At 42.2% G+C, this 10,910-nt stretch overlaps 1 protein-coding gene across 1 annotated transcript; it reads right to left on the bottom strand.

The window, feature by feature from the left end:
* Positions 1-7,762: 7,762 nt before the first annotated feature.
* LOC124011266 (macrophage migration inhibitory factor-like) lies at positions 7,763-9,061 on the bottom strand. Its single transcript, XM_046324467.1, has 3 exons — positions 8,847-9,061; positions 8,256-8,425; positions 7,763-8,186 (listed from the first exon to the last, which is right to left on the bottom strand). The coding sequence occupies exons 1-3, from the start codon at positions 8,952-8,954 to the stop codon at positions 8,120-8,122; spliced, it is 345 nt and encodes a 114-aa protein (XP_046180423.1). The 5' UTR covers positions 8,955-9,061; the 3' UTR covers positions 7,763-8,119.
* Between the last annotated feature and the right edge of the window lie 1,849 nt (positions 9,062-10,910).

Genomic DNA, 10,910 nt, shown 5'->3' with positions numbered 1-10,910 from the left:
AGCTGCCACTAGTGTACGTGTTGATCAAAGCCAATAGTAATTAACATATTTTCGACCCAATTCGCTTGAAATGCTCAATGCTTCAGGAAGCTTCGTTTCCCGAACACTACTGTATACTATAACACAGATTATACATTATAGCTAAACTAATACCTAACTAGACTGTAGAGGATGGGTCCCTCCCCCACTGATCTGTGACATCAAGGTGATGATACTGCCAATGCAATTGCACAAATCTGGTACATATTTTTTGATGTGACAATCTGTCTAAAGCACAGTTCCACAAGTATTTATTTGCCTAAATTGCTCTATGGGCCATTCGGGCTCAGACAAGGCTACTTGCTTATTACTCTTAAGATGTGTGTGTGTATGTAACAATTAAATAACACTGTGTGACCATTCATTTAAGAGATGATGAGAATAATTTATTCAAAGAGTTTTATTCCTTTCAACATTAAATTAATCAGCAACTAATAGATACATTGAACATAGTACACGTGGGCAGTTATTCCTCCCCCCCTCCCCCCCATCCCCCTGCCTCATCTCAAAGGTCTACCTTGCTCCATGAATCTATCTGTTCATGTCTTTTCAGGTCCACTCTAGAATTGAATCTGTTACCAATGGTAAGGCATCTCTGCAGTGTGAAGGACCCTGCGTCTCTTCAAGCCGCTCTGAAGGCTGAAGCTTTTCCCACACAGAGCAGCTGAACGGCCTCTCCCCCCGTGTGGTGCTGCATGTGTACCCTGAGGTGGCACATGTACACAAAACCCTTACCACACTGGGAGCAGGTGAAGGCCTTCTTCCCTGTGTGGTGGTACTTCTGGTGGTCTTTCAGATTTCGGAGCTGAGTGAAGCTCTTCCCACAGTGTGGGCAGCTGTAGGGTTTGACACCAGCTCTGCCGTTGTGTTGATCATCAGGCCGTAGGGGCTGTCCTCGTGGGCCCCCACAGCATGCTCTGTTCCCTGGGTTGGTATCACTGACCTTGGGAGTAGGTGCTGCTCTTTCCTGGTCCATGGTGCTGCTCCTGTAGTAAGAAGCTCACTGGCCCCATGATGTGACTTCAATCTCTCCAGACGACTCTGGCTCATTACGGGGGAATATGTGGATGTGATCATCTGGGTAACCAGATCCTCCCAGTCATCAGGCTCCTCTTTGATGCGGACGACATGGGCCTCCCTCTCGTCCATCCTTTCAGAGACACAGGAAGAGCTGGGTGTGGCCATTTCCTGTGGACCCTTTCTCTCTGGGAGAGTGCTGGGTCCACCTGACTGGAACATCTCCTGTTTGATAACACAACCTTCCTCTGCTGCGGAGGACAAAACAGTAGAAAGTTATAGATCCTATATTGTTTGTGTGTGTAATATATATATATATATCTCCTCATTCACCTAACAGAGCCTCTTCTCTCTTCTCGGTGTCTCCAGCACAACCACATCTCCAACACATCCCCCTCGGCTCGCACTCTTCCCTCTTCTTTTTCTGCTCTTTATCTTCCCTCATCTTCTCCTCTCCATCCCTTCATCTGTGTTCACACTGCTGCAGCCTCTCCTTCAAGACGTCAACTTCCCGCTTGCTCCCTGTCACTTCTTCTAGGAAGCTGTACTTCACCAGCCGAGTGATCTCATGCACAGCAGTTTTGAGGACTGTTTCCATGACTCCATTGAGCTGGTACTGGAAGGTGAGGATGGCCTCTGACATAACTGCAAGAACATCAATCCAACACTGGAAAAATCCACTCTACTTCCAAAGTTCAACAAGCTATGAAACTGGCACGTAGCTTCCAGATTACACCAGCACCCAGGGAGTCCACCTGGAAACAGGAACAAACTGTCAAATAGGGCTATGTGCTTGAGCACTGACTTGAGCACTGACTGTCCCCAGGCGCCAGTTACCCCACGGGGGAGGGGGGAGGGTGGGGGTGACCTGGTACTTTAAAAAAAATAATATTTTTTCTAAAAACATTTCATGAAATAACTAAAAGTGTAAACTGTAGCCATTTATTTCCCTTTATCATTTATTCGCCGAAGCATGACCATCCACATACCAATTGTTTTCCAAACGTTTATTTTTTGTGTCATCAATTAGACGTTGTTCTAAGGGGTTGGGGGCAGTTACCCCGTAGTACCCTTTCATTAATTAATTTAAGTCCAAAAATGGATGTAGCAACTAGAGATTCTAGCTTTAACACAAGAAATGTTCAGTACATTTACTGTGCTTAAAACAGTTTAGACCATTCTGTGCATACGAGTGGGTGTGGCCTCTGAAATGCAAGTCTCTCGTTAGCGGGAAGTAATTTGCCATTGGTGTGTTTATAGTAGTGATGGGAAGTTCGGCTCTTTTTACTGAAAATCTTTTCGACCCGTTCAGTCAAAATAACGAATCTTTAGACTAATTTTGTTCGAGTCAGTAATGCCGAGAGCACACAGGACCCCTGCTGGCGAACGGTGAACTGAAAAGTTGAAAGAGTCATGATTTTACAAGCTTCTCGTTCACAATAGGGGACTTATTGAAGCTGTCATTTGTGACTGAGACATGTAAACGTTTGATTTAAACAGTATACATTTTTTGATTGCTATGTATACAAATAATATTAATTCTTGATACATTTTAAACTAAATTAGGGCCACAACCGGACTAGATTGTGAACGACTGTGCGATAAGCACAATGTCATTCGCGAACTGCAGCCCCTCAAACAATTCGTTCTCGAGTGTGAGTTGAGCAGATTCTAGAGGCTGTGTATGTTTTGGTTCTACAAACCTCAAAGTGGTGTTCAATCATAACATTTAATGATCAATTATTAGCGATTAATTATCAGCGATCAATTATCAGTTCTAAACATGTATGTTTCTCCTCTATGCTCATGATCTATTCCCTGCGAGTGTAACGGATGTGAAATGGCTAGCTAGTTAGCGGTGGTGCGCGCTAATAGCATTTCAATCATCGGTGACGTCACTCGCGTTGAGACTTTGAAGTAGTGGTTCCCCTTGCTCTGCAGGGGCCGCGGCTTTTGTGGAGCAATGGGTAACGATGCTTCGTGGGTGTTAGTTGCTGATGTGTGCAGAGGGTATGGGCGAGGGGACGGACGAAAGTTATACTGTTACACGAGCATGTCCGACAGTTGGTGTTCGGAGCCGCAGAGCGTGTACTAATCCTGCTGTAGGATTCATTAAGAACGACCGTCTAAAATGAACGAATCACTCAGAAAAACGAATCAATGACTCTCGAGTCAGTAGTAAAAAGAGTCGTTCAAAAATAATGAATCGTTCGCAAACCACACATTATTAGATGATAGGGTCCTCTATATAGACTGCCAATGAACCATGATACTACTGCTTACTTCAAGCCACTAGAGTGGGCGCAGTGCTCTTCTCTCAATTGCTCAACATTGCCATCTACCGCCCAAGTAAAGAACCAGCTGTATTTGCCTGTCAATGACTGTTTGGTTTTAGGAGCATAAATAAAAACTTTTTCCTGATAATAGAAACTTTTAGAATGACTATGGAATGTTATACTAATAGTTATCTTCTTGCTCACCTTTCATGTTTATAGGATAAACACTCAAAACAACACAATAAACAAGAGTTAACTTTTATTGTAACATCAATGCCGTCTCTGGATGGATAAGATATCCAATTAAATCAACTCTTATTTAATTTCTTTGATGAAAGAACAGCGCCGAATGTTGTTGTCCCAGGCCACGTTCCATTTTACAGATGTAGATCCTGAGACAGAGACAAATGGAATGGGTCAAAGTGTTCCGTGTGTGTGTGTGTACACAGTGCCTTCGGAAAGCATTCAGACCCCTTTACTTTTTCCATATTTTGTTACGTTACAGACAAATTCTAAAATTGATTTTTTTTTTTCAGCAATCTACAAACAATACCCCATAATGACAAAGCGGAAACAGGTTTTTAGAAATTTGCAAATGTATAAAAAAACAACAAACTAAAACTATATTTACATAAGTATTCAGACTCTTGCTATGAGACTCGAAATTGAGCTCAGGTGCATCCTGTTGCCATTGATCATCCTTGAGATGTTTCTACAACTTGATTGGAGTCCACCTGGGGTAAATTCTATTGATTGGACATGATTTGGAAATGCAAACACCTGTCTGTATAAGGTCCCACAGTTGACAGTGCATGTCAGAGCAAAAACCAAGACATGAGGTCAAAGGAATTGTCCATAAAGCTCTGAGCCAGGATTATGTCGAGGCACGGATCTGGGGAAGGGTACCAAAACATTGTCTGCAGCATTGAAGGTCCCCAAGAACATCATTATTATAATGGAAGAAGTTTGGAAACACCAAGACTCTTCATAGAGTTGGCCGCCCAGCCAAACTGAGCAATCGGGGGAGAAGGGCCTTGGTCAGGGAGGTGACCAAGAACCCGATGGTCACTCTGACAGAGCTCTGGAGTTCCTATGTGGGGATGGGAGAACTTTCCAAGGATATCCATTTCTGCAGCAGTCCACCAATCAGGCCTTTATGGTAGAGTGGCCAGACGGAAGCCACTCCTCAGTAAAAGGCACGACAGCCCACTTTGAGTTTGCCAAAAGGCACCTAAAGACTTTCAGACCACGAGAAACAAGATTATCTGGTCTGATGAAACCAAGATTGAACTCTTCGGCCTGAATGCCAAGCGTCACATCTGGAGGAAACCTGGCACCATCCCTACGGTGAAGCATGGTGGTGGCAGCAACATGCTGTGGGGATGTTTTTCAGCAGCAGGGACTGGGAGACTAGTCAGGATCGAGGCAAAGATGAACGGAGCAAAGTACAGAGAGATCCTTGATGAAAACCTGCTCCAGTGCTGTCAACGGAATCTCATAATTCTTATATATGTTCATTAATCAATTTAATTAAAATCACTGCCTGTTTCTAATAATTCGTAAGATTCTTATTTGCATAAAATAGACAGAGAACAGTCTTATCAAAATGAGAATAGTATTTATTCTCGGAGCGCGCTGCCATAGAACCACATACAACAGTTTATATATAAAATATGACGTCATTGGTTATAGAATGAATCTCCTCCTCTCGACCAAGACAAAGCAGGTTCAAAAGTTTATTCCAACCCACTAGCGCACCCTCCTGACACACACAATATATCAAGAATAACTTCTGAAGTCTCACCATTATCTATCACTATTTAGCAGACAGTTCCAGATAAAGGAAAACCTAGGGAGGCTCTCCCCGTCTTATCTAAACGCCCCAGAGTTATAGTTGAGTCGGTTCCAACACATGTTAATGATCCTTTTTGCTTACTTAAAACACACAACCCATTCCTCCCCAACCTAGTGGGAATGGTGTGTATTATGTTTAATTACTCCTTGTTCATGCTACATAATCAACAATGTACTGAGTAAAGGGTCTGAATACTTATGTAAATGGTATATTTCAGTTTGAATATTTGTATAAATTACAAGGATTTCTAAAAACCAGTTTTTGCTTTGTCATTATGGAGTATTGTGTGTAGATTGATGAAGAAAAAAAACAATTGAATCAGTTTTAGAATAATGCTGTAACCTAACAAAATGTGGAAAAAGTCAAGGGGTCTGAATACTTTCCGAAGGCACTGTATATGCAAGCATGCATGCATGTTCTGTACCTGTTAGGAGCGATGCTCAGGTGTTTGTTGAGCAGCTCACACCATAGTTTAGAATACAGCAGGTTCTGTTCCTCACTGATAGCTCCAATGGTGTTGACAGAACCGTGTGGCTCCCCCAAACGTCATCATCTGGTCTGGAAAGATGTCAACAAAAAAAGTACTGCAGAAATCAAAATACTTTTATCTACCATAATGTCAAGTCTGGTCAATACACATTTATTTTGTTTAATGGCTTAATACAATGTGAATGATTCATCGTATGTTGACAGGCAAACAGTCACACCCATTCTTCTCAAAAGTCCCTCAGTTCTAAGAGCTAGTGCTGGTCCACAAGTGTTTTAGGTACAGCTTATAGCTGTAGATTTTAGTTCCATTTCATTCCTTCCTACTACATCGGTTTGTGAGCTATGGAAAAGTTAAGACGCTGTATACAACACTACTTGAAATGGGTTCTGTACATTCATTTGCACTATAGTTATTTTCTTTTTACTCACCTCAGGTCCTGGATTTCCCATGGCTTTGGACAGTTCCATTAGTTTCAGATTGCAATCTGGTCTCAGAGCATATCGTATTATTCATGTAAATCTGAGACAGTCCATTTAGTTTGTTACGCTTCATATGGTATATAGACTACATAAGCATGTGAACACCTGCTTGTATAACATCTCATTCCAAAATCACAGGTATTAATATAGAGTTAGTTCCCCCTTTTCTGCTATAATAGCCTCTACTCTTCCAGGAAGGCTTTCCACTAGATGTTGGAACATTGTTGCAGGGACTTGCTTCCATTCAACCACAAGAGCATTAGTGAGGTCGGGCACTGAGGTTGGCTCACAGTCGGTGTTCCAATTCATCCCAAAGGTGTGTGATGGGGTTGAGGTCAGGGCTCTTTGCAGGCAAGTCAAGTCCTTCGACACAGATCTCAACAAACCATTTCTGAATGGACCTTGCTTTGTGCACGGGGGCATCGTCATGCTGAAACAGTAAAGGGCCTTCCCCAAACAAATTTGGAAGCACAGAATCCGAATTGCAATTCGTACAATATGTTACAAATTCCAATTTGTTGTGGCTAATGTTAGCTAGCATAAGGGTAGGCTTAAGGTAAGGTTAAAGGGGTAGGGGAAGGGTTAGCTAAAAGGGTTAGTTAGGGAAAGGGTTAGCAAACATGCTAAGTAGCTAAAAAGTAGTTAAAGTTGCTAATTAGCCAAAAGTTGTCCATGATGAAATTCAAACACGCAACCACTGGGTTGCTAGACGTTTGTGTTATACTCCCACCCACCCTACTCTCACTTTTGCCTTAAGTAAACTTGTCTTTTGTAACCATACCAAAAGTAACATATACTAATTTCCCAATGTTTCATCTTGTCTATGATACCAGGCTACAAATAGAAGTGCACCAGTCATGGAAGCCTTGGCTACATTTGTGTTCACCATGACATCCGGCATAGTTGTAAGTTTACTTGAAGCAAGATCTATAGGTAAACCACCTGTGCTGAGGACCATTCTACATGTTAGGCAACTGTGTGAGCATATGAATGAGGTTTGGCTGCTGAAGTGTTTACCCACCGGTGGCAACAATAGAGGGTGTTACACATCTAGTGTCAGTACTATTGTTTCAATTCAGAACAGTCTCCAATGTAATCTGATACCATTCTATCCAGTGACCCTGATTGAACCCCAGAAATGGTGCAAGGCAACAAAGATGGTTGTCTGTATAGCGCAGGTGGAGCGGGACTACATCAGTCTTTGATTTGACATCTAAAAATACCTTACATCAGCCAACAGATACATCTACCAGAAATTACAGAGGATAAATACACAAGTCAAAAGACATGTTTCTATTGCTGTCCTCTATTGGTGGACATGGGCTGCATGCCAAACATCAAGTGTCATGGGCACTCTATACCATACATTCAATGATTTACCAAGTCCAATTATTTGCACATGACAAAAGGCAAATATACACACCTAGCAAATCACTCCACCAGCGCAGAGTGGTTTACATTAGGCTATCAACTATACCTTGAACTTTACCTAATAATTTAACACGATAGTCTGTGAGGTAATGTTGAACTGCTTCATGCATGCTCTCAATTAACCCAATGCAAAGCATCCAGTCAGTTAAAGACAAAGGGAAAACAGAACAAGTTGTGATCAATGAGAATCACTTTATTGGAACATCAAAGCCAAGGGTCCAGTACAAACCAAGGGTCTGCATAAACCAAGGGTCTGCATAAACCAAGGGTCTGCATAAACCAAGGGTCTGCATAAACCAAGGGTCTGCATAAACCAAGGGTCTGCATAAACCAAGGGTCTGCATAAACCAAGGGTCTGCATAAGCCAAGGGTCTGCATAAAGTAAGGGTTCATTTATCAATGCTGCTCTAAATCAGCCCAGAAACTGGGCATCTCTGCTGGTCTCCCCACAGCCTACTCTAATGCTGTACTACCGTTATTAAGGTGTGGGGGAAAGGAGGGGTCAGCTCCCATTGAAGTTCAGATCCCCTGATCAGCCGAAGGTAGAGTTGTTCCAGGCTACGTTCGCTGCCTCCACGTCAAAGAAGTTCACGTAGATCCTGACACAGACACGAGGAATGGGTTAATATACTGCATGAACACTTCATATGTATGTGTGTGTCCATTACCTGTCGGGGGAGATGCCCAGGTGTTTGTTGAGCAGTCCACACAGTAGTTTAGAGTATTGTTTCTGTGCTCCTTCGATCTTTCCAATGCTGTGAAGGGAGCAGAGAGCACAAGGGTCTCCTTTCCCTCCAAACATCATCAACTGGTCTGGGATGATGTGCACAGCAAGGTACTGAGAGAGACACAAACAGAGCACAGGACATAGTGGGAGCTGGAACAATCGTGTGTCTGAAAGGCATGAGGAAAACTCCCAATTTCACTGTCATGGTTGTTCATGTAAATTTGTAATAAATATGAACTAGTTGTTGGATTGTGTGTTACAGTATTTCTGTCCTGGACCTATCAAAGTACAGCAGACCTGCAGCACTGTAAAGCCTGTTCTATTTTTGGATTACTACACTATGCTCATGCCCAGTTTTATAACGGTTATGTTATGGATAGGTAAAGACTGAAGAGGTCTCTCAAGGGAAACAAAAGGGGTACCCTGCAATGTAATTTTCGGTGCAGAAAAATAGGTCAGCATCAAAGCAACTAGCTAGCTATCTACAACTGGGGCAAAAAAAGCATTGCTGTGTCAAGTTTAGAAGACTCACCTGCACAGGTTTGCCCATCGCCTTGGCCAGTTCCTCTGTGGCCTCAGACAACAGTGCAGGCGGAATGTCACTCTTGGCCACATTAGTATTTACCAAAAACATAGGCATGTTGATAACTTCGCTGAAGTTCTGTGTTGCAGGAATTTTAACCGTGTTCAACTCAGCTCTGATGCGGATGCAATCTGGAAGGTAGCTCGTTCTTCTCTGATTTTTTATTGGCGGACTACAAACAAAAACGGTATATTGCCGCCACCTACCGCGTGGGGTGAAAACTGAGACATTTTTATGCAGAAAAAAAACTGGAAAAGGGAGAAGGCCGGGTGAAACGGACACGACAGTCATAGACAAGTAAACAGCGACCACAAGTGGTTGTTCAGGCTACGTATGCTCTGTACTGGGTCTTGGTTATGGAATGTAGGAAACAAACGGGACATTGAGGCTCCAATTCGACAGATACCGTGGAATCAGAAAGACGAGTTTGAAAACCCTGGCGGAATCGAGAAGAATTTGTACATTGGGCTGGAGTTGATTGGCATATTCAATCACGTAATGTGCGCACATTTGATTAATATTTATTTTACTGTTGGATAGGTTCTGAATACTGTCTTAGCTATTCACAGTTATTACTGAAACTGGACACAAATTGGGTTTTAAATCAAATGAAGCTATATGTGTATTTGTTGAACTTTCCTGTATTGAGGCAAATCATATATTATGTACGACCAACTGCACGCAGTTGACTGCGTTTCGCAAATGACCGATCTCGAATAATTAACATTCTATACTGTATCCCATGTAGGTCATGCTCCTCTGGATCCTACTGACTGTTTTCTCTACTAGTGAAGGTGAGTTGATGCTATGACACTGTTGATTAGGCCTGCCACTCAATACATCAATGGTTCCCAACCTTTAACCATTATTTTGACAAGGACTCATGCTGAGACCAAGGTCTCTTTTACAGATAAAAAAATTATACACATCAATACAATATGAAAAGCACGAAAGAGATACAACCCAGTCATTAAAAAACAAACACGTTTCATTAAAACGGTCTTCATTCAGCCATCGTAAATGCCCTAGAGGCACCAATTCACCAACTTTTCAAGAGTTTTAGTTTATTGCACAAGAAAGGTGGGGGGAAAACTACAACGGATTTGCCTAACTGTAGAGACCGAAGGAATCTCCAGAGGTCGCAATCTCTGAGATCGTGTATGGTCATTTATACATCTAAAGGTTATGAATGATGTCAGGCGAGGCGGGAGTTTTTGTAAACGAGCTTTATAAACAAAAAGAGAGCAACGCATCGATCTATGACACTTCAAAGAGGGGCAACCTACTTTCTTATGCAGAATGTAGTGATGTGTCCTCAACCTGTCGCCCGTAATAAAGTGTTGTGCGCTGTGATGAACTGCATCCATTGGTTTCAGTGTATTGGTAGCTGCATTCATATACAGTGCATTCGGAAAGTATTCAGACCCATTCCCCCTTTCCACATTCTGTTACGTTACAGTCTTATTCCAAAATGTATTAAATATATTTTACCCTCGTCAATCTACTCACAAGACTCCATAATGACAAAGTGAAAACAGGTTTTTAGCATTGTTTGCAAATTTATGAAAAATGTCAAACAGAAATACCTTATTTACATAAGTATTCAACACTTTCAGAGACATGATTCTGTCGAGGAACAGATCTGGGGAAGGGTACCAAAACATCTCTGCAGCATTGAAGGTCCCCAATAACACAGTGGCCTCCATCATTCTTAAATAGAAGTTTGGGTGGTTTGAGCACTGAATGCTGATTGGCTGAAAGTCATGGTATATCAGACCATATACCACAGGTATGACCAAAAAATAATTTGTATTGTTCCAATTACGTTGGTAACAAGTTTATAATAGCAATAAGGTACTTCGGGGGTTTGTGGTATATGGTCAATATACCACGTCTCTGCATTGCGTTGTGCATAAGGACGCCATGGCTAAGGGATAAATTAGCCATATTCCACACACCCCTGTGCCTAATTGCTTAATGGTGCCAGGTTGAATTTCAACTACCTTTCAAACT

Source organism: Oncorhynchus gorbuscha, linkage group LG23 (genome assembly GCF_021184085.1).
Source record: "Oncorhynchus gorbuscha isolate QuinsamMale2020 ecotype Even-year linkage group LG23, OgorEven_v1.0, whole genome shotgun sequence".
Classification (NCBI taxonomy): Eukaryota; Metazoa; Chordata; class Actinopteri; order Salmoniformes; family Salmonidae; genus Oncorhynchus; species Oncorhynchus gorbuscha.
Note: the sequence above shows the minus strand (reverse complement) of the source record. Positions and strands in the feature narration are given on the sequence as shown.

Coding starts and splice junctions, on each gene's coding strand:
- LOC124011266 (XM_046324467.1), bottom strand. CDS start 8,954: ATGCCTATGTTTTTGGTAAATACTAATGTGGCCAAGAGTGACATTCCG. Junction 8,426..8,846: donor CGATGGGCAAACCTGTGCAG/GTGAGTCTTCTA, acceptor TGTCTCTCTCAG/TACCTTGCTGTGCACATCAT. Junction 8,187..8,255: donor CTGGGCATCTCCCCCGACAG/GTAATGGACACA, acceptor TGTCTGTGTCAG/GATCTACGTGAACTTCTTTG.